This window comes from Grampus griseus (genome assembly GCF_964374135.1).
Source record: "Grampus griseus genome assembly, chromosome: 10".
Classification (NCBI taxonomy): Eukaryota; Metazoa; Chordata; class Mammalia; order Artiodactyla; family Delphinidae; genus Grampus; species Grampus griseus.
The window spans coordinates 95379450-95403972 of record NC_139004.1 but is presented as its reverse complement, the minus strand read 5'-3'; the positions used below and the strand labels follow the sequence as shown (position 1 = coordinate 95403972).

The 24523-nt window shown below is 43.4% G+C and overlaps 1 protein-coding gene across 1 annotated transcript in view; it reads right to left on the bottom strand.

The window, feature by feature from the left end:
- Positions 1-4734: 4734 nt before the first annotated feature.
- The window catches only part of GRM7 (glutamate metabotropic receptor 7), a gene marked incomplete at both ends in the record, with an annotated part of 839503 nt that continues 819714 nt past the window's right edge, over positions 4735-24523 (bottom strand). The window contains one exon of the mRNA XM_082664306.1: positions 4735-4784. Within this exon, the coding sequence (XP_082520432.1) occupies positions 4735-4784 (50 nt within the window). The remainder of the gene's footprint in view (positions 4785-24523) is intronic.

Genomic DNA, 24523 nt, shown 5'->3' with positions numbered 1-24523 from the left:
ATGGGTTTCTGGCGGAAGCCTCCAGGGCCCTACTCTGGGTGCTCTCATCGCCCAGAGTGGTATCACCACCTTGGCGGAGGATGGGTAAAGCAGGCTCATCACCCCCATGGCAGTGGGCAGGATAGAGAATAGATATGAATATCAGGATCTAAACAGACAGTCGAGAGAGGGCATGATCAGTCAGTTACCTAAAGATTATTTATTCATTTATATTTATTTTTAATTTTATGTTCTATTCAAGTAAGAGCAACAGAGCGAGGGGGCTTGAAAGTTGGAATTTGCTTAAATTTGTGATACTTTTAAGATTCCCAGAATACACTTAAAGCAAAGATGAAATTATTTTAGTTGCAGTGAAGCTACAAGATCCCAAAGGATCTTCAGCGAATGAAGCTGTGAGTAGAATTTCACCCGAAGGTAATTTAGAGGGGCGAAATGTCAAATAAGAAATAATGTAGCAGCAGCAGCAATGCGTCGGAGGATTTGCGGGTTAGTCCATTGGTGCCTAATTGCTTTTGTGTGTGTGAAGTGGCGGCCGGACGCTGTGCCGGATGCCTTAGGCTGCGTTCATCACTGACCGCAACAAAGCGATTCTTCTTCCCCTCCTGGCCCCCAGGACACCCTGCAACACTTTTAGATTATTGTGTTCAGACTTGGTTGACAAATTTTGATAATGAAGTTAACATTGTGGAGCAAGTTCACAGAGAGCGGCCTGATTCATGAAAAGACTTGAATGTCTTACTCCCATTGTAGAGGGGAAGGGGTGTGGATTTCTGCAGATTGCAAGGCTGGAAAGTGGTAGAGCTCAGTGCTCTAACCGAGGCTTTCTGATTCTGAATCCAGGGCCTTCCTGCTGTAGCATCTCCCTGTCATTTTCCTTCCTCCATCAGATGAAAGGGTTTCTGTTGTAGAATATCCCACTATCTGGACAATTTCCCATGTCACTTCCTAGGAAGACCGGTTCATCTTCTGATGAAAAGAAACCCCTCCTAATAGTAGTAGCTCCTCCTTTACTGCTGAGGCTGTCAGGTCTTCACATGTCTCCTTTCTCTCCCTCTTGGTCACTGGAGCTTTGTCTGTTCTTACAGATCCAGCCTCAGTCCCTCTGGACACAGAGCCTCTACACCCACCTGCCTGGGCTCCCCAGCCCTCCTTCTGTATTCTCCAGTTCTTTAGCGTCATCCTTTCATCCTTTCTTTGACTGGTTCCTTCACAAATATTGATGGAGTGCCTATTTCTTGTCAAGCACTTCTGAGTACTGGGATATTATAGTAAGCAAAACAGAGAGTATCTCTTATCTCCTAGATCTTACTGCAGAGGGGAGTGACAAAAACAAAGAAGCAAATCTGTGAAGTCAGATAATGAGGTGGTGTTAAAAAAAACAACAGTAAAGCAGGTTGATGGGTTCACTGCGATGCGGGGGACTGCCCTGTTCAATATGGTCAGAAAAGACCTGACGTGACGATGTTTAAGAAGAAACTGGAAAGGAGTGAGGAAGTGAAGCAGGCAGATACTTGGGGAGAGAGAAGGGTTGTTAGGCAAGAGAATAGAGGTGGGATATTCTTTTTTTTTTTTTTTTTTTTTTGCGGTACGCGGGCCTCTCACTGCTGTAGCCTCTCCCGTTGCGGAGCACAGGCTCCAGACGCGCAGGCTCAGCGGCCATGGCTCACGGGCCCAGCCGCTCCGCGGCATGTGGGATCTTCCCGGACCAGGGCACGAACCCGCGTCCCCTGCATCGGCAGGCGGACTCTCAACCGCTGTGCCACCAGGGAAGCCCAAGGTGGGATATTCTTGATTTATTTGAGGAAGAGCCAGGGGGTATGTGTGGCTTGGGGCGAGTGGACGTCCATTTAGCTGCCTGCTCTTGACAACGCACCCTCATATATGCTCATGTATTAGAAGTAGTTCTAATAACACTGTCCTACGGCGCGACAGACACACTTGGACTCAACTACTGGGTTAGGAACGGGGATTGTGGACAATGGCTGGGAACTGCATTTTGAGGATGAAATAAGTTAACGTATATAAAGCATACATTGTAATGCATATGATAGGGATGGAGCGTAGAATGCACGTAAAGCATGTAATATATAAAAAGAACAACGCCTTGTACGTAGTGCTACGGAAGCTTTAGGTTCGTTCCCTATCATCACCTGAGCACCGTTACCTCCATCCTGCCCCGAGAATCCAGGAGCAGAGCAAAGGTCTTTGACCGTAGCTCTTTCCAGTCCTAAGTGGAGTTGCTTTTGTTATTTCCTGTGCACTCTGGGTTCTGCATTATCAGGAAAGGCTCTTACGTAACTTCTTTGTGAAAATTATTTCTACCACGTAGCCAGAAGGCGGCCTGGCTTGCCCACGCGTTATTTTACAGATTCCATTTCCACGTCTGGAATGAGAAAGCAATACACACAGTTTTATTTTCAAGACAAAATGTAAAAACCATGTTGGTGCTGACATGCCTTGTAGGAGTGCTGGTCATAATAGCTAACGTGTATAGTAAGTTAACCAAATGCCAAGCACCATTCTAAGCCCTTCCATGGAGTCTTCTTAATCCTCCCAGCCCCGGGAGATAGGTAGTAGTATTAACTTGTTTTCCAGTTGAGGAAACGGACGCTTCAGAATGTTTCTAGAATATTCTGTAACTCCCTGCAGGGCAGCTAGCAGGAAGGGGAGCCGGGTTTCATAGTACATCGTTGGGCTCTACAGCTTGAAAATGTGGATAATCCCAACTCATTTCTGCTGTGATTTGCGTTTCTCCCCATGGTCTGTCCTTTGAAGGGTGTTTCAGAGATAGGAAAACCCGGGAGATAGATTCGTTTTTCTCAGTCCGACAGTGAAATGAGTTTTCTCTTCTTTGCACACAACGTTACCTGGGCCAAGAGAGCTGAGGGGCGGCAGGAAGAGGTCAGCAGATGCCAAAGGTAAAATCAGGTGTGGGCTTTATTATTCACAGTAGAAAATGAGTCACAGATGCGCAGTGGTTCCTTGAAATCCATTTTGGATTTGGGGGTCCAAGCCTGAGTGCTAAGGACCAATGCCACCCTCTGCAAATAGACATTATTTTATGTTCCTGACACCCAAGTTACTACGAGTTGGTCTGTGAGGGCCTTTCCTACTGTTGAATTTTAGTAAACCCAGGTCTTAATCTTACTATCAGCGTGACCAACCTGTTTATTTGAAAACAGAGGCAAATGCTGTATGATAGTTATCTCTACTTCTCTTTTGGTTAAGTTTTGGGGAGATGTTTATCTTTTCACTACATTGCCCCAGACTGCTTTTTATTGACACCAGTGTTTCTTCTTTATTTTCTCTTCCCTCCAGCACTTTCGCTATCTTGGTTAGGTAATTTTCTGAGAAAATGTCTGAGGTTGTCACGTATCAACTTCAGTTACAAAGAAACAAAATGCATGGGCTTAGTGACAGCTTTTCTGTGAGAGGATTTAGCACCTCTGGGTGAATACATGCATATCAGCTACAGCTTCACTGTGGGCTACAACTTGTTGTTTTAACACATTTGGCTGTCTGCATTCCTCCCTAACTTAAAATCTGTATGAAATCAACTGTCACTAAAAAGGGATTAAACAACTAAAAATATTTATTGCGGGAAATAAAAAAGTTAACCAAAGTATTTTATTGATACATTCTTGGACAATATCACAGAATTGAAAGAAAATGGAAAGGGGTATTGTTCAGCGAGGGTGTTTTTCCACTAAATTGGCACATGAGCAGCAGAATTAACGAAAGTACTTATTACAAACAGTAGAAAACACACATGCTTTTTGTTTTTAAAGTCCTTATCACACTGGTCAGTCATAGGGGGGCATGAACCAAACCTCAAGACATGAAAAATCCGTATTCTTTTCTTCAGATAGCTTAGTCATTATTAAAATTATTGCAAAACACCCATATCCTAACTAAAATAACAAAAGAGAACACAAATACAAATATTGAACATAAGTGATTAACGCGTACTGTAAAATACATTACTGGCATGCATTCCGAAGATCAAGACCTCTCTTCCGTTCGGCCAATACCTTTCTTCCGTGTGCCCTATCTTATACCAAAGATAGGTGGGGTGTACCTTCCCAGCACAGTTTTTGGTCTTTAAATATCTTTTTTGTCTTAAAAAAAATAACGTGATTTGCAGCGGTACTATCATCATAATTATACAGTCATGTACATACATTTTTCATTTTAGTCTGCTGAGAGCTTTTTAAAATTTTAATTGTTTTAAGGTTTTCCCAAATATCCCGCCATCTGAGAGGATAGGGTTCTATGGAAAGAGGGCGTTCGAAAACAAACAGTGAACTGAGGTACAACATTGGATGGCAAAGTGCAAAAGTCCTCACAAACTGTACAGAAAATTTCAAAACCTTGCAGCCTGGAAGTACAGACATAGAAAGACAGTTCAGCCCCAAAACAGTCACTAAGGCTCTCAGAGGTTCACCCTAAAGAGCCTAGGCGGGACTTGAGTCTCAACGCTCCCTTTGGTAGGGAAGGTCCAGAATTGCAGCCGAGTTGGCAGTGCTCTTGCCAGTGACTTATTAAGCCAAGATAAAGTAAGAATATTTCATAAAGCAGCTGTGTAGGACACTTGGATCCTCTATCATTGGTCTCCCAGCCGGGGATGCTCCTCCGGTGATGGGCAGCAGGCAGGACCAGAAGAGTCCTATGCCAGGTTGGGTGACAAAATAACTGAGGGTCTTCCTCCTCCAGGGTTCCGTGGAATGGAAAAGGTTAGATAACCAGGTTATTATAACTGACATACTTCTTTTTTGCAGCAGGGCCTGAAAGAAAAATGTGAAAGAGTCAGTCGTGACAATGACTCTATCTGCAAAGGTAGAAGCAGAATTAGACCTATGATGACTTGGGTGCCGGGGCAAGATGGGACAATGCAAATCGTGCTGGATTTCTTTGACTGCTTGTAGGATTTTGTCCACTAAAATCTGCTGTGCCCAGCAATTCTCAAACCATCTGGGTTCTCTATTCTGCAATATCGCCAACCTCCTTTTTTATGGTCCGTACCGTGAATACATTTATCAGTCCGTGTCATGCTTTCGAATTAGCTCAAAGGACCCACCCATGTTGCAGTAAATTTCCTTTTGTGATCTTCCCCCAGACCTTCTCATAATAAATGGCCTTTGCTTGGCAAAGGTCTGTCCTGGGTCACTGGGATTAATTGAGGTTGGCTACAGATTAGACCAACCAGAGTGCCTTCTCTGGTTCTGATTTACACAGTCAAATTACTATAGGTTGACTTTTATAGTGTTCTCATCGGTAAGTTGTAAATGGTAATTTGCAGAATTGTTTCCAGCAAGGTTTGAAGCTTACTTAAATCTGCCCAGAATTTCAACATGCACAGGCTACATTTGTTTTTCTTAAATGTACACTACTTTCTTTTTCTATTTGATATAGCGATTTCAGGACTCATCTTCATGCACTCCCTCACTCATTCATTCGTTTATTTTATTCAGGTATCTGTCAGCTGCCTACCATATGGCAGACAAGAGGCGAGGCACTGGTGAGCAGCTGATGAGTCAATCAGACCATTTCCTGTCCTTGTGCTGGAAATAAAGACACCAAGATCCCAAGGTACATCCCTGCTTTATGTTTTAGTTCTCTATACCTGCTGTCATGAGATATGCTCTGTGGTTTTGCATTAGCTTCTGTTGGATACAAGATAACCATCATGTAGCATTTATTGATGACTTTACTTACTGTTCTTAGGTTCTAAATTCTTTTGTTCACTTAACACAAACAAGTTGCAAGAATTCTTCCAGAACTTTTTTTTTTTAATTAATTAATTTATTTATTTGATTGTGCTGGGTCTTAGTTGCGGCAGGCGGGTGGGATCTAGTTCCCTGACCAGGGATCGAACCTGGGCCCCCTGCATTGGGACCGCGGAGTCTGAACCATTGTGCCACCAGGGAAGTCCCCAGAACTCTTAAGTAGGGATTTCTGTGTGAATTTAGAGGCAGGGAGAAGCCACAGTAACATACTAGGAGAGGGTTTGTATCTGAACTTTGAGAAATGCAGCCAGTATGTTACAGAAGTATATACATCAAGACTGATCTTAGGTTCTGGATTAAATATTGAGACTCTCCTTCTGACAAATTCTGGTTTGAAGATGTGGGCTCATTTCTCTAGTCAATCATGTTGCATTAATTAACTAAAATTAGAATGACAAAATTATGTTATTGTATTATTATATCTTATATATATTATAATTATATGAAATTGAGGGTCTCCTGGAAAATCCGTCATGAGACTGGTCACTGTGCGTCCTCAGTTGATAAATGCATGCCTTCATCAATGCCTCGGTCTTCTAAGAAGGTTCTCATTGTTATCACAGCCTTCGTTGTTGTCAATGATATGCTTGATCTGAGGACGTGTAGGAAAACTTTCTAAAGATTTTTTTTTTTTTTTTTAACCCTGAAGTCTATTTACAGTGTTGCAGCTAGAGAACCCCAGCTTGACAGTTGCAAGAAATAGTCACAGCATGCCTTGTCAAATGCCAACATAGTAATTATCCTCAGGACAAAGGGAAGAAAAACAAACACAAAACCCAGAAGCTTATACTGACCTAAATATCGAAGACAACCTCTATTGCATGGTTAATTAAGATTATTTTCTATATAACCATAACGGTCTAGTGAAAAAAGCCAAACGTATTTGAAATTCCTCAGTTTACTTTAAAACACCAATTACTCAGGAAGAATCTTTGTCGAAAGAGTAAGAAACCTAGAAAGTATTGTCCATGAATTGCAAATCTGAGCATTTGTTTGCATTAAACTATAATCAAGATGAGGTTATATTAAAAAAAAAACTAGAAGTGATGATAATAACGGGAATTCACTTTTGCTTGGCACGGATTATCTTCTTGTGTTCTCTGGTAACCTTGAGATGAGGGCTGATGATGCTGCGTTTGGACTCACCTGACTCAGGGTCTGATTCAGCTCTAGCGCTTACTTGAGATATGATCTAGACTGGTCCCATGACACTGAACTTCTCTGAGCCTTTGTAAAATAAGTAGAATAATTGTCACCCTGTGGGTCGTTAATGGCACAAATGTATGAAATATCCTAGTTTCTCATCTGATAACATAATGCATAAATGTATTTTTAAATTACAAACTTCTGTATAGATGATTAGCCCCAGTGCATGCTTTCTTTGCAGAACAGCTGAGAGACATGGCAGCAAAATGATAATGGAGTTGTGTAAATCCTAGAATGACGATTTCTTTCTTTTCCTTTTTTTTTTTTTTTTAAGAGCAGAGAAAGGTTTACGGCAGGGCCAAGCAAGGAGAACGGGTGGCTCATGCTCAAAAATCCCGAACTCCTAGAATGACAATTTCTGGACTTTTCAGAGCACTGACCAACGTATTGGAATGTTTATTTTTAAACCATTGTAGCCTTATGAGTAAATAAAATAAGTGTCTCTGGTGTCTGATAACTCCCATTTATTTGAATAGCAATGTAGTTTATGGCCTAGGAAAGAAAATTGCTTAGCTCTAAATAGTCGTGCAGTGAAATACTCTCTAAGGAAATAGGCTTTTTATTGTTAAATAGCTACAATTTTTTTCTCTTATAAAATTATAAGTTTCAAGGAACAATAGGAATGTAAGGCATGGTCCCTATTGAATTTAAAAAATTATCTTTATCAGAAGTTCTCAAAGCAAGGGATCTTGAAGAGTTGATGTTTACAGTGAGGCAGTGCTGTGGACACTGGTTTCTGGAATGAATTACTAACACACCCTTGCTAGTTAAGAAAGGTCAGACATTCCAACTTATTCTTGGCATATTGTCAAAATCAAGCTCAATTAACTTCAGTGAATTGGTTGTTTTCTCTTTAATTTTCTCTGAGCCTTTTTGTCCCACAAAAATTTCTCAAAGTGTGTTCTGTGAAGTGCTTGTCACTCAGATTATAGAAAGTGAAGGATAAACGACAAAAATGGAGAAGAACTTGAGTCTAATGGATATTGTAAGAAACACTGAATTATGGGAAACAGTGAATAAGTAAAATGAAATAGGACTCTTTTCTGTACCCCATATTTAATTTCTTATTTTTTAAATAACAAGGAATTCTGTAGTTTAGTAACAAAGACTGTGTGTTTTCCTGAGCTATTTTAAACATTTTATATGTGTGTGTAGATATGTACTTATCAAGTGTGTGTGCGCGAAGTGATTCAAACAGCTATAGAAGGTGAACATAATATATCACAACCTCCAAAATAAGACGTTAACATATTGACATCTTTGCTCCACGTGCCCCTCCATCCACCCGTGGGAAATAAAGCAGAGCAGAAGCCACCCGGGCACCCCCCAGACTTCCCCATCCCCACTGCCAGTCTTCTCCTGCCCCTCCCCCCCACCAAGGCTACCATTCTCCTATTGGTCTGGGTCCTTCCCAATGTGGGTTCATACCGCTATTGTCTTATTGCCCATAAACTATAGATAGGCATTGCTTTGTGTTTTTTATTAAATATCGACAAAAGTGGTATCATTCTGCCCATAGTCATTCGCAAACTGTTTTTCATATAACTTTGTGGTTTTAAGATTTATTTATGTTGATTTGCTCATCGTAGTTACTGAAGAGTTTTCTTTTATCCACATGGAAAAGTTTCTCTAACTCTTTTCTTACTGATGGACTCTACTTTCTGTTTCCAGTAACAAACAGTGCTAGTGTCTGAAAAACAGCATCAGTTACAGAGTTAGGTAACAAAGCTATAGACCAGGAGAAACTATTTGCTGCATATTTAACTGACAAATGATTGGTACCCCAAATTTTTGAAATGTATAAAAGACAACTTAATTAAAAAAGGAAGGTATGAAAAGGTAATTTGTAGTGAAGAAGAAAAATGCTTAACCTCATCAATTTGAAAAATACAAATTAAAATCATAAGAAGATAGTATTTCATGCCCATATCCTTAAAAAATAAAAACGTGTGCTGATGCCATGAACTGGTGAGGGTGTGAAGAAGTAGAAATTCTTAGGCCACACTGGTGGAAATGTAGATTAGTAAGATCACATGGGAGACATGTCTGGAAATATCTAGAAAGGTGAAGACAGTCATACCACGGACCCAGCCATTTCCTTAACTGGTTACCTCCTGCTCTTTTCTTGGGTTGTAGTTTCCCAAAGTCACTTTCTCCAGGGAGCCTTTCCTGACCCCCTGAATTCAAGCCAGGTGTCCCTGCTCCTCTTTCGTGGCCTTTCTGTTTTTCCTTTGTCGTCCTTAACACAACCAGGGTGCCTCACTTTTTCTCATGTTTACAACATTAGCTCTCCCAGGACCTTTTCTTCCAACTGCCTAGGAAGTGTGTAATAGATAGTCATTGCTCAGTATTTATTACTATATGTAATAATATATGTATTATTTAGTATGTGTTATCATAGAAGGGCCTCTGCTCTCTGAAGTTCTTGTCAGCTCTACGAGGATCCTATGGGGGAAATAGACCACAGAAAATACGTGGCAACATCATGCACTTGGCCATCATTATTTTCCCTCGGGTCCCTGTGGTGCTATTCTATACAAAGCTAACCATTGTTATAGCTCCTCAGATTTCATTTGTAAGTTAAACCACAGCACTCTTTTTTTCCCACTTTAGCATCCAAGGAGGGCCACCATAGCCCAGCTAAAATTGAGAAATCAATTTTCAATTCTGCCATGAAAGGAGTCAATGAACACTTGTGTTTCTTTAAAAAACCTAATTGGTGCTTTAAGATGTAGAACGTCAAGCACAGGTTTACACGGTTCTTAAAATACGCATTTAAGGCAAAGATATAAAGTCTCTGTTTTGAAACATCTTTCAGCTTAGCCAAGCTAATACCTGGGTAATTTGATTGAGGCTGTATACGTTTGCCTTGGAAAATAAAGATGCACTGCATTACTGCATCACAGATCTCCGCTTTTTCTCATTATGCCCTTTGCCTGGGCATCGAAACACTTTTGCGTATTTGCGGTTTCAGTATATTATGGATCCCAGCATTCTGCAGCGTGATGATGCATCCAATATTGAAGCTGTGCATCAAAGCCCTTCTTAAGGATAACGTTATAAATAAGGCGGTAGTGATAAAATAGTAGCAGAACGGTACTTAGTGATCACAGATGAAAAGCTGGAGCTGAAATCCCGGCCTCACTCTTTTTGGGGCAGGAGATTCACAGTCCGTCATCCTTCATTCATTTCATCACCTGTTACCAAGAGTTCACAGAGTGCTAGTAGTTTGGCTAAAAATCGGAGGCACAAAGCTAGGGAAAAATAGTCTGTATCCTGGAACATTTCCCGGTTCAGTGCAATTCAACCCATATTTATTGAGCACCTTCTATGTGTCAGACACTGTTATAGGCGGGGCGATATGGCTGTGTTACACTGTGGTGCAGTTCCTCCTATTATGGCGCTTATATTCTACTAGAGGAAGGCAGATCATTAAAAAAAAAGAAAAGAAAAGTAGATAGAGCCACTTCTTATTAGTCACAGTTGCTGTATTCTGTGAAGTTGCTGTAAACACTGAATTAGTGAATACTAAACCATTGCTCCTAGGGGAGGTATAGGGCCAGGTTCCTGTGAGCCTCAGGTCACAACATTTTTGTCAACCAATCAATACATAACCTTGTGGTATGTTTGTTTCTGTTTAAAGAAACTTTGTTTAACATCTCGTGTTGATTCATTACTATTGAACCCATTGTCAGTAGGGCTACAACCCATGGCTGAACAGAGCTTACCTAACATGTGTCCTTTTCTCTGTAAGGCACATCGCACCCACCCTGCACTTAAGGAACACTAGACAGCACTGCCGCACTCTGCCCGGTGTACAATCACCCAAAGAAGTACAGAAATGTGAAATACAGGTATTAACTAGACTGCAGAAACACACTTCTTTTTGCACATGAGAGCTGAAACCCTTGTCAGCCTGAGCTTAGAACGTGTACGTCCAGTGACAAATGTGCTCTACATACGTCCACAAACAATTGCTAGAAAACACCACAGTGTAGGTCTTGGTGATACAAATCAGGCTTAGTGGGTAGGTGAGTTCGCAAATTGGGAACCCGTGAACAATGAGGATCAACACAGTGATGATGTCAGACAATCTCAGACACCTGGGGAAAGGCTGCCAAAGGGGATAGAGAGGAATCGGGCAAAGGTCGCTGACCTCAAAAAGGTGGCAGTTGAGGTTCAAAGGGGGATGTCATTTGAGCAGAGTTTGGAAGGAAATGAGCGAGGAGCTGTGCAGATACTTGGATCACAGAGTGATGGCAGGTGCAAAGCCCTGAGGCTAGGCTGGCAGCTGAAAGGCCCGGATGCTGGAACAAAGACAGTGAGCAGAATGGTGTGTGGAGGATAATAACCCTGGCAGGAGTTGGTATCACTAACGCGCGCGCAGAGGAAGGGTGGAAAATTGTGCCTGAGGCCCTCGGGAGAGGTTTCAAAGTAGAGGGAATATGGAATCGTGCTTGAGCAGTGAATTGGAGACACTTCCCTGCCTGGGGACATGGGGGTCAGGGCACAGGTGTTGAACATTCCACCTGGAGGGTACCACGTTAGCTTTTTCTGTGAAGAAGCTGAGGGTTTAGCGAGAATAGCAAAAAGTTTGAAGAGTTCGGCCTGTACAGGGCTCATGCAGAGAAGAAAGAATGCTGGAAGAGGTGGCAAGCGTATTTTATGCTGCACGTAAGGTTCTGGATATTAGGATGAACTGTGAGAATTCAGTGCCTATATTTGAAAGAAGGAGAGAGGGTTCCAACAGTAGCCTGAAGGATGGATTGGAAATGGGGTAGAGGTAGAGGATGGTGAGTGCAGGAAGGGAGATCAGCTTGGAGGTGATGGAGTGATTAGGATTGTGTTTGTGTTAGGTGGAATTCCAGGACAGTACTACAGTGGGGTTCTTGATGAGGAAACACCTCGTGGGGCCACGTTTGCCCTCACCACCACCATGCTGTCTTGGGGATGAGAACATGAACAAGAGCCTCCTTGGCCGTTGTCATGGAGAAGCATCCTGGAGGCCTGAGCTATGTTGTTTTTTTGTTTGGTGTTTAATTTGGGAGGGACTGTGTGTGACACGGCAGTCAAGTTCTGTTGAGTTCAGTTCAACTGACTCTTATTTTGTGGCCGCAGATCATAGAGGACCAGTGGGCTCAAAGGAGAGGAAACCAGAGAAGACTCCTGACCTAGGCAGAAAAAAGAGATGAAGGAAACCTTAACGTTCCTTCCTTTCCAGGATGAGTTTAACTTTGTGGGCAAAAGGCAGGGCTTGAGGACTGAAGCTCTGTCCCGAAATAAAGATGGCTGGAGTATCGCAAGGGCTGTATATTTGCGGATCCTGGCTTTGGAAGATGGAAGGATTAGATTCTACGACAGGTAATAGAAATTAGGCGAAGCTTCACTTCACAACAAATACACAGCAGATGTGTACTAAGTGTTAAACACTAGTTGCTGGGGATACAGAGGGAATAAGACATTCCCCTGTCTTCAAGGAGCTCTCGGTCTAATAGGCCAGATTCCCAAAACTATGTACGTACACATACATATGTAACAAAATGAATGAGGGATGCTAAGTCTTTGGTTTGAAATTAGTTGAAACTAAAGACAGGGAGCCTACTCATGTGTCTGTCTGACAGTCCTTAAAGCTTCTCCCTTTGGCTTTATGCTTTCTGCCAGGGTTTTTCTCCTTCCTTCTGAGATAAATGCGGTGTTGAGGACCCTGGTATTCCTGCCCCGATCTGTTTCCTGGAGCGTGAAAGTCCTCTGATCTTCACGGCTATAGGGCAGTTCTTCTCGTCACCCAGTCAAAGGCAACGGGAGAGTTGTTTATCATAGAGAACGGTCAGGAGTAATCACAACTATTAGTTGAAGGAAGAGAAAAGAGTTTGTATTCAGATAAAAGATGGATGGAACAGACCCCTAGCCACTCCATGCCTGAGTAGAGACAGGGGCTTCTACTGAAGAAACTGAAGGAGAGCCCCAGAAACTGCTCGTGGCTGGGGTCTAATGTTAGCAAGCCCGCGTCGCTCACTCTGGGCTCCCGTTACCGATCACAACCGCACAACCTGTGCTTGACTATACTCCTTCCATATTTTCCACCTTCCTTGTTCTCTATAGCAGTGCTTTCTCTCCTCCTCTTTTCTTATACACATGGCAAATCTGTTACTGTATTTTGTGTAGGGTGGATTGAGATTGTCATTGAAGGTTAACCCCTTCGATGCCAGTCTCAATATTAGGTTCAAGGTGTTTAAGATTATTTAACAATCCCTAGGGAGATCTATCAAATTCCTTTTTTTTTTTTTTTTTTTTTTTTTGCGTTACGCGGGCCTCTCACTGCTGTGGCCTCTCCTGTTGCGGAGCACAGGCTCCAGATATCAAATTCCTAACTTTAAATTGACGGTTTACAGTCTTTCCTTCAATGTGTTCTGTTTGCCCTGAGGCTGTGTAATGGACCCGTCCACAGTGCCTGTTCCTCTTTGAACTCTTGGTCAGCTGACTTGGGATATAACTCGATGGATTCTAACAGGAGACTGGAATTCCCATTACTGGAATTCAGCAGGGGTTTGTGGAAGTGCGCACTTACCTGGATTCAAGGCACTGGGTCTGGAGAGATTTGATGGGGAAGTTCAGAGTTGCCATGTATAGGGAGGGATAAAGAGACTGAAGCTAGGAGACTGGGGACTGAGTGTTGAGTGCTGTTAGAGGATTACATTGAACTTGCTTAGACGTGATAATGAGATAACGGTAAAGTTGGAGCATGTTTGCCTTCTGTGATGAACTGAAACATTTTGGAGTGATGTCTTATGGTATCTGATGTAACTGACTTTCAAATGGCTCAAGTCAAAAACACACGGATATATATGAATCCAATATAGTAAAATATTAACAGCGAGTATCTCATTGGTGGATTATACCACTACTCTTTCTACTTTTCTGAATGTTTGAAAAGTTTCACGTCCAAAGTGAAATGTATGCTTCACAACTTTGCTGTGAAGTCGCCCTACCTTTATCTCATAATGTCTGCCACCAAGAAGTAATACTCTGCAGGCAGTCATGTATCTCAGAGAAGAGATAAAAAGGAATTGCAGTACTTTGTGTGGCCTGGTGTAGAACTCTGACGATCCGAATTCAAGAGTGATCATCAAAATACCCACCAGAGTAAAAGGCAGAGGAGTGGGAAGATATAAGGACACAAGAGATACAAGGATAACTGCTAGTCAGCTGTATGACCTTGGGCAAGATACTTTATCTCTCTGTGCCTCAGTTTCCTCATCTAGAAAATGGACATAATAATAGCATCAATCTCTAGGGTCCTTAGGAAGATTAAATGAGTTAATATATGTAAGACACTTAGAATGGGGCTGGGTATAATTTTACTCAATATATGTAGCTATGATTAGTCTTCCCTCTGGATGCATTTAGAGAATCTCTCTCACACTCATAACACTGACTCGTTGTGTGTGTATATGCTTTTCCCTTGGAAGAAAGAGTTCCTTCCAAAGCAGAAGGTCAGGCTGCCTGTACAGAGAAACTAAATTAGTTGTTTGATTTTTGGATGCTGTTAGGGTGTCAGCAACGATCCTTGAGGAGGTTTAAGGAGTTGTCAGAGCACCTAGCGCATTTCATCTGTTCACTGGAGAAGGAATCCGTCAAGTCGTTGTCAACATGTTTCCACTTCCATCCGGTTGCACTGCCATCATTAGCTAGCATTTCAACTCTGCAGAAGAAGCGTGATACTGAAATCTTGCACTTTGACAGGTTGTATCGGTCAGCTGGAGGCAAAGGGGGAAGCTGGAGCTTGGCGTTTTTTATTACGGCAAAAATGGCAGTTCCTTACTGTACTGACAGACTTGTGTACATAATCAGTGGCTGCCGCCACTCCTGCGTACGATCCACGTCATCTGCGTGCAGTATCGGAACTGGTAACCGTTGATTCTAGGGACGCTTATTGTAGCGCCGTTAGGTTATTTGTAAAATGAATTGCTGGAGATTATAAATGGGTATCTGTTTATATATTGCTTTTATCCATTTTGATTTAATAAATTCGATCTCTGCCGACGAGTGCCCGAAGAATGTCAGTTGGATTAGCCGAAGCGGGTCATCCTCTGTTTAGTCACTGCTCAATTTTGCAGTTAGGGACTGAGCTGTGTCTGCATTGATAAAGCAAAGTGAAGACTGGCCCAAGAATCAAGCTGATTCTATCAACAAGACGAAGACTGACGCTATCCATGGGCGTCTATGACACCTGAATGTATATGAACGTTGGGTCCATATTACCCAGGTTGGTTATCTAACAGACTTAGCAGTTATCACTCAAAATTCCATATTTTCCAGGAAGCTTTTATGTACACAGCACATCAAATGACCAGTTACAGCTCAAAGGGTGGTCTAACTTATACAATTTGATTTAAAACTGAGTAGGGTGAATCCTTGTGGAAACAATCAACATTGCTGAGTGGATGGGACACTAAAATTTTTTTCTCTTGAGAGTTTTTCTTTCCAAGATGTTAAGAAATATGTCTCCTGGACGAGGCATCAGTGAGTCCATACTTGTGCTCTGAATGTAGTAGCGTCTGTTGAACACTTAGAATGTGCTAGACACTCCCCTAAGCCCTTAATGTTCACAAACCCTTTGATCCTTCCAGCCAGCCCTGCGAGGCAGGTACCAATATTATCCCAACTTTACTAAAAGACATCGAGACTTAGGGAGACGAAGGAACACATCCACTGTCATATCAGATATCCCCACTGCTTTTTGTGGGGTTTTTCCCCCCCTTTTTCGAACTTTGGTTTTTGATAGAGCGAGAGAGGGCTAGGAGAGGTGGGCTGACGTCATGGGCCATAGATACTTCTCACTCAACAAGGACTTACCGCGTGTCTGCTCTATACCAGGCGGGGCTGGATAGTAAGTTCCAAGGAAAGCCTGTCTGTGGCTCACTGCTTCTCGAGCTTCAGCACCCATCACCCCTTGATTTCTTGCCTGAAACTCCAGGCCCCAGTCCACGAATGTTCAGCTTGTTGTAGGAGGCGGTGAATCCTGTAGGAGGTCTCAGTGACTGAACTGGGAGCCTGGATACCTAGATTCCAGGAGCCTGCGGAGTTCGCCTGTCGGCAGTGACGGGCCCTGATGGCAAAGCCTGTCACGGAACGTTCCATTGCTCAGCATCGCCTTCCTTCTCACCAAGGGAGCCAGTGCAGGACAGATATTTTGAAAAAGAAATGCGGTGTTCGTTTAGGCTCAGAGGGAAGTTTTGAAATAGGTGTTGTGATCACGGGTCACCCTTTAAATCCCCAGCCACAGGGCTGAGGAAGAAAGTTGAAGATGACCCAGCCTTTGCCTACCCCCCGGAGATGAAAAAGATGGCATTGCCTGAGTGGTGACGCCACGTAGTGGTGTGGGAGGTCACGTGAAGCTGGGGTTCACGAGATGACTCTCAGGTCCTCAGACTTCCGGGATAGAAATCCCCATTTTGCTCTATAAACTGTGACCTTGTGAAAGGTCTCTGCGCTGCAGATTTTGTGCCTTTAAATCATTTACAGTATCAGGATGGTGATAGTCATGATGTTGGGAGGATCAAAGGTAATGTGCTTATTAGCATGTGGTGCGGGACGCTTACGGAGATGCTCTTTTCACCACCCCCAGCACCTCCCTCTCCTTCACGGTTCCACCATCATAATTGTCACCATTGCAAGCTAGTCGTCTATACAAGATAAGGGAGTTCAGGAAAATGGTCATATCTAAACGCAGCTGGTGTCCCGCATCTCATAGGATCAACTCCTTTCAGAGGATGTCACGTAAACACGAAATCGCTGAGACACTTGGAATTGCCAGTTTCGCTATTAGGTACTAGAGAGTTTTAAGGTCCGAACACAGTCTCCATTGAAAACCCTTAGGCTCTTGGGGAGGAGCCTTCCAAGTCTATGCTACGTGTGTAAGGAGACTATTTTTTACAAAGAAAACACAGGAGCACAGTTAGAAGGTAGATTTTTACATCACTTCAGAAGATAAGAGTGCATCCCTAGATGATAGGGTTTGGCTAAAGAAATATTTTAATTGCTGGGAAATTCCATTGTTTTTGGCGACAGCAACACGGCGAATTCTTAAAATCTAGGTTGTTGCATCGCTAAGGAGAATAGAGCTCTTCTTTCTTTCTGACAAGTATTTCCAAACAGTTAACTGTTCTCTGAGATAGTGACTGTTCCCTGGGAGATGTCACCTCAAACTGTCATAATAGTCACACCATTCACGCCACCATGACTACCTGTCTCATTGGAGTAAAACAGCAATTGGTCAATAAATATTTACCAAGTCCCTAACATGAGCCGTCTTCCATTGCAGGTTCTAGGGCTGTGATGGGTGCACAAACACATAAGGCATCACCCTAGCCTTCGAAGAACTTCTACACTGGTAGAAACCCTAAACTACTTAGGCACATGCCAAGGTTGCCAACTTTAGCAAAATTGTCACCAAAGACCCCACCACTCTAAAGGCAATCACTTGCCATGAATCAGTCCTCCATGACTTTCTGTTTATGATGTTGTTTCTGGAACAGATGTAGACACCAGCCTGTCAGACAGGAAGGCCAGACTTTTGGCTTGGTCCATGGTCCTTGCTCAAGTCGCCACCCCAGGTCTTTTGTGTGGGTGAGTCCTGGCTTTTTTCATTTCTGTTTTCATTTGCAGCGCCACTCTTGGTATGCTGTTGGTGTACTGTCTCCGTTGTCAGCTCCCCAGTGTCTAAGTGAATCACTTTTCTTTTGTTGGCTGCCTTCCAGTAATGCCATGTTGTCACGTCTGAGGTCTCTTAGAGGCTTAGGACAACTCTTTCCTACTCTTTTCAGTGTTGCCTTGTTCCAAGGCCGCCTCCTCTGTTACCTCCCACACCCTTAATGATGATCAGTCAGCTGGCTGTTGAGGTTCTTTTGTCCATTGTGAGGAAGCTGGACGGAAGGGGCAAATATGGGATGAAGCCCAGCCGTTAGACCTCGGAAAGGGGATAATTTGAAATAGCTACTTAAAGATAACTTGCTTAATAAGGGTAATGGTTAATATTTGTAGAGTGCTTGCCGTGCCCAGACATGGAGCCAAGCATTATAGACAGAGCATCTCATCAGTGGTCTGAGAAGATGCCTTCATTCTCCCCATTTTGCAGATGGGGAAAGAGAGCCACAGAGAGGTTAAGTGTGACTCCCAAGACCACAGAGCGAGATGAGCCAGGCCATTTGGCTCCAGAGTCCACGTCCGAACCACCGTGGACCCCTTCTTTTAATAGGCTTTGCGCTTGCTCATCTACTTCTAGAGATTTCTAGAAAATGGAAGTACTACAAAGCAAGAGAGGGGAGAAAATGAGTGAGCAGGGTTTAATGACCTCTAAGGTCCTTCCTGCTGGCCTGCTCTAGCATCCCTCTGGTGCCCCAGTAAGTGAGAACTGAGAAGATGTAGTCGTGGGTTTTGAAAAGTGGAGAGCAGAGTTCTGTTCATAGTGGGTAGAATTTGCTCTCCTGAACACCCTTCTCCTTTCTCCCTGCCTCTGCAAAAGCTCACACCTGGAAATAGAATCTCATTTCTGTCCAGCACTGAGGCCTCTCCCTTCCAGCTGCTGATGAGCCATTATACCTGGTGAGCTACAGGTTGCCAACAGATGTCCAGAAACGAGTATGTATCAGTTCTCAATGGGACAAGAATTTGCAATATCTCGGGCCCTTGTATTTGAATCCAGGTTTCCGTTTAGCTTGCCATAACTTCTGCATTTGGACAGTCTATCCATTGCTTCTCTAAAGACCAATTCAGGTAGGTGATGGATTGAAACATCTGTGATAGGAGAATCCTTTGGCCGAATGGCTGACTCTTTTCGGTGTCTCGGGAAATAAATACACCAGCAGTTTCCAGACCTTCTATCACTGTCTGTAGAATTCTCCAATCAACCTGATTTTACCTTTCCAAATCTGCGGTCAGCAAGAGGGTTCTGCTTTGCCTCTATCTACTGGCAAAGACATTAGTCTGATTTCAACTTATTTTTTTAAGATCAAAGTTTTGGAAGTATTTTCTATACAATTTTTTTGATGATTTCAAAATGAAAACTCAAATTGGCCCACCTCTATAGTTCGTCCATTTTTAGATGGGGAAGAAGAAACGAGTCAGCAATCAGCATTTTGAAAAGAGGGAAGAAAAAGAACGATCCATTTTCAAGAAATTAAGAGAATTCCAGGAAGATATCCAATATTCTAAATTTCCACACTTGCAGTCTTTCTGTGTCAGGCTGCACCAGCAGCCTGACAAATGAACCCAAGGCCATTTCAGAACTCCCATCTGAGCAAAAAAGATTAACTCATGCTCAGCACGCTTCACCAAATAAACAGAGTGAGGTGATGTATTTTTGAAAATAAGAATTTCAACGGTAAGGAATGAAAGAAAGAGAGTTTATCAGGTAACCCCAAGTCAACCAGAAAATTCGATATGCCTTGAGCACCCGATTCCCCTTGCTCACTACTTAATCAGAGTGTTACTGAATCAGTTTGAACTCACTCACTCACTCTTCACCCGGCTGTTTTGGTGTCCTGTAAATACAGCCCAAATATCAATTTCTGTAACAGAGCCTACCATAAAAATAAAGTCATTCAACCCACGGGATTAGGGTGTCCAAATGAACTATATTATGTATTCAACTTGGACTGGGGCTATTAATTTCATTCCATTCTGGTGTCCTCGGTGGCAGTCTCTGAGCAAATTCAGGCAATGACAGCTCTGTCCATTTCCCTTTTACAAAAAACCGTACAGATGCTTTCTACTCCTTAATATATGCCCCAGGCTTTGAGATGTTGACATGTAAAGTACTAAATATTGGTATTACTTCTGTGGGAAATGGTATTGGATAATGGTCGATTTCCAGACCCTCATTCATATTCTGAAAAGTATTATTTTCTCTGTGGGCAGAAGAAATGGAAATGAAGGCAATAAATGTGGCCCAGACCTTGGGTAGTTATGGAATGAGTGTGGGGAATTGCTGGCCAAAGGAGTAGGTGTTTTAGAATGGACCATAAAAAGGAGACAGCTTGTGTGCCGTTAGCGAGATGCGAATGGGCGGGGGTATGTCCATCCTGTGTGTCTCTCAATTAGGAAACCATTCCCATACAGCATGTTGGAAATCTCTCTATTGGCCAGAGTTCCAGAATTTGGAACCAGACTTTGGGTTTTTTCCGATACTCTGGCGCGCAGCACACAGGATGGATTCCTTGGAAGGGGAGGGTCTGGTGGTACAAAGGAAGGTACTAGTCAGGAATTCAGGGGAGAGGAATAATACTGCAGAGGGGAACCTGGCCTAGGGGAGGGCACTGAGTTCCTGCAGTTTCTTTGTAGGAGCAGGTAGAAATAGCAAAAGGAGGAAAGGACACACATGCGCGCACACACACGCAGATAAAATGTAGTGGGAGGTGAAGAAAAATGGAGAAACAAATGATTTAAAAATTAAAAGAGGGCTGAATTTGTAATGTTTGAGTTATATCTTCCTTCTCTCCGTGTATGCAGCATGTCTATGAGCGACATGGTAATAAATGAGACTCTGGAAGCTGACTGGGAGTCAGAATACCTGCACTGCCACTTACTGTGTGACCTTGGGTAGGCTGGTTAACCCCTCTGTGCTTTAGTTTACTTAACTGTTCTCTGAATACCAATAGAAACTGTTCATTGAGGGGTTCTGAGGATTCAGTAACACCGACACTTAGGAATCATTTAATGAGCATTTGCTCTAATTATTATGTCAGTCCCTGATAAACATTCACATGGCCTTCTGTCTCCTCTGTTGCTTTGCTTTGTCAGAGACACAGTTGGAGACAAGGTATAGAAATAAATTATTTCAATTTTAAGAGAAGTGCTACCCATTTAATAGGAACTGTGTGGTGAATTCCTCTGTAAGCTCATGTTGGAGGCATAAGGGGTTCCAACGTTTGGGTTTGCTTACTAAGGGACTGTATCTCTTGGTTCTGGACTGCTCTTTGCTTGTATTCCCAACCTTTGGCATGTGTGGTGTTTGAGCCACAAGTTGAGCCACAATGTGGTGTTGGCTCTTCTGGCTTTGGCAGCGGGACAGCGGCTCTGGAGTTTCCTCCCCACAGAAGCTCTGAGGGTCCTGTGTTGTTAGAGCAACTTGAACGTTTATTGAGACTTAACAGGAAACAGTTTACGGAGCCCCGAGCTGGTGGGTTTGGCCTCTGTAAGTAGCCCTAGGATCCTCTCCATTCCATCTCAACGCCACCAACCTCCCAAGGAATTTTGGTACCATTTCTAGGCCTCGCCTAGACCCGCAACCCAAGGGGTAGAGCTTCCAGAGGTTATTAGAAAGATCAGGCTCTGAGAGTGTGGCAGTTTTGATTTTCGTCTTCCCACAAGCCCAGAGGTGGGAGCCCAGGGCCCTCTTCCTTCCTCTGTAGCTTCTCTTTACTCTTCCTCCACGTGGCCCAGCGAAACCAGACCAGGGGCTGCTGCCGAGGGTGAACAGGGGAGCTAGTTCTTCGAAGAAGCACCTCGGTGTCTTGTGCTCTCCCCGCCTCCAGCTTTGACAAAAGGAATTTTCCATGTGCTGTGACCTCAGTTTGAACATAAGGGCTGATGATAAAGACCCAGCTAAGAGGAGGCAATCGGTAGCCCTCCTGTTCTGGTAAGGTCTACGCACAGGTTGCCCTTAGGGGCCTCGCAGGGAATCCAGCTGACGATCATGTCGCCTGCATCTTTGTCACCAGCCATCACCCCTTTTTCATTCAAAGATAAGGAAAATATTCTCCGTGCTCTGAAGGATTTTATTGTCTGTCTGTAATCTTTAATCGTTCTTATTTAATCATGGTCAACTAAGTCATTATCCCTGCAGCGAAAATAGTATTTTCTTGTTACAGTCCCTTAAGTTGACTAGCATGCAGTGCTATCCGTGAGTACCCGTAATACGGACACCGAATGTGTGGTGTATCAGGCTCTGAGAACATTCAGGCGCCTCCTTGCGAATGGGTATTGCCCATGTTTAACGTGCTGTAATCACTCAGCGGATATAGCCACTTCACTACTTTAGTGAATTACGTAATGGTTCTCCGTAAGACTCGTCCACCTAAGGAAGTATTTACCGCCACACAGAGCACTTGGGTCACAAGTAACGCTTAGAGCTGAAGCAATTTATGCATATATTCAGAATTGCTTAGACACTTCCCAAAAGATTTCAAAGGAAGGGTATGTGGTATTTTTCTAATTCCTTTAGGTAGAGATTCCTTGTCTACCTGTCCCCTCCCCCCTGCTGCCCCTAAACACAGTTTCTTTTAGCTTACAAGAAACATTTTTTAAAGAAACGGCCTTCTTGTAAACGTCTTTTTGAAAACATTTTTTCTCAAAAAGATTATATAAATTAGTGTGAAAAATACAGAAAGGAAACGGCAGGATTGACCACAAAACAAATGAATAAGAAGCAGAATCGGCGCTTAAAGCCACAGTAATTGATGGACAGTATGAATTCCAGTCAAGTTCTGGTCAATCCGCTAGCTACTGGGGTTTAAATACTGAACGTACGTGTTCTACTGCTCCAGTCCTTAGGAAATTCAGAATACTCCAGTCGGGGAGGGGTTGGTACGTGATATCCATTTACTTAACCGTAAACCAGTTTTGGCGGAAACAAATTCTGTTCCCAATAAAGTGGAACAAGGAACCAGCATATTGGAAATCATACTGTCTTTAATTTTTAGGTGATCTATGTTTGTTAGGGCCGTTTGTGTAAACTTGTACAATTGACAGTATCCGCTTAATCCGTGGAAAAAGTGTCCAGTCTCTACAGATTGGATGTGAAGCACTTTGACCCTTGAATATCCGGATCAAACTTGGCTCAGATATTGGTAGAGAGGGTTGCAAAATTCCCTGTTGGGCCATTCAGTGACAATCCCTTTAAAACCCACAGAAGCAGAAGGAGAGAGAAAGGGATCATTTCTCTCTGAAATGGAAAGGGATGTTTGTGGTCCTGGGAGAGTCTTGAACGCCCATGTTTTTGGCAAGGAGAAGCTTGGGTTCAGCCATTGCTTTGGCTGGGAATAGAAGCCGCCCGCTGGGTGGCTGTTCATCTGCTATTGGCTTGGAACCAAGATCGATGTAGCATTTTTCCACCTGCAAGTCTTCACTGGTGGGAGCAAAGCCGTGCGCCAACGCCATCACCCCCACTGGACGATGTTAGCTGTGGCTTTGATGTGTCTCTTTGGACTTGGGAATAAATGGACTTAGTTATAGCCTTTCAGGATCCAACCAGTTCTTCAGCAGAGGAGTTTCTGCACAGAGGGAATGATGTGTTGGTGACCCTTGGCTGGTGCAACCAGACTGCAGAGTAGATACACAAGTCAGCATGAGGCAGATTGGGAGAGCAGACTGGCGTCAGAGTGCCCTTTTCAAACTCTGATGTGCCTGTGAATCACCTGGAGATCTTGTTAGACTGTAGATTCCGACCCAGTTACTCTGGGACGGAGCCTAAGCTCAGGCGTTTCTAACAAGCCCCAGGCGATGCTGCTGTTGCCGACCCAGTGACCAGACCTTGACTCTAGCAAAGCATCAGAGACATTTCTGGAAATGTACATCCCTGTCAAGTTCTGTTTATCACACCTGACCTTGACGGTACACACAAGCAGAAGGAGAACTGACACTTTACACGTGACTGTGCAAGTCATCAAAGTTGGTAGAACAGAAACGGACCCAGGTCGGATTTCGATCTTCTGTTTGAGACACCCAAATGGTTGCCGCAGTTCTCTCTTCTTTGCTACAGAGGTCTAAAGAGAATCCGTGCAAGCCTCCCGTCCCCAAGTCTCGTTTGTATCGTAAAGTATTCAGAATAAGTCCAGGCTTTCTGGGTGGCACAGATTGGTGGAGGGTTTTGTTTTGCATCCCGGCTTCATTCACTAGATAACCTTGGCAGTACACGCTCATTAAAATGAGACTCAGAAGCACAGAAATCCGTGCTTAGATGAGACTGGTTTCACCTGCCTTCCAACGACGCATCACAAGACTGACAACAGAGGCTCCCTCTGCTTAGTGCCGGGGGAAAGAAAGGAAATATCGGGCATGGTTTTCAGAAATGCCCTTCTTTGTGTCCAGATCAGCTTCTTGACCAAGTGCACTTCCCAGGACCTAGGCAATGGAGGGAGACGGCTCAAGAAAACCCACACCACGACCAAGGAAGCAGCGTCCGTGGCCCATGCTACCCACGCCGCCCAGGAACAATCCCCATTCTGATAGTTTTCTTTCTTTAACAGTTTGAATAATCATGATGCCCTTGTCATGCACTATTCTAGGAACTTTGTCTCCAGTCCTGAAACTGTTCTATTCTCTGCACCAGCCATGGCTTTTACATGGGAGAAAACAGCAGTTCAGATCAGGTAACTCTTTCGAGGCCAGAGGAAATGAGAAGTGGAGATGGAATTCCCGTTTGTAAGTGCTCCAGAGTACTTGCTAAACACTTCATGGCCACTTGGACTCCACAGGGGGGACATGTTAATGGGTTGAATTGTATCCTCACAAAAAGATACATTAAGTCCTAA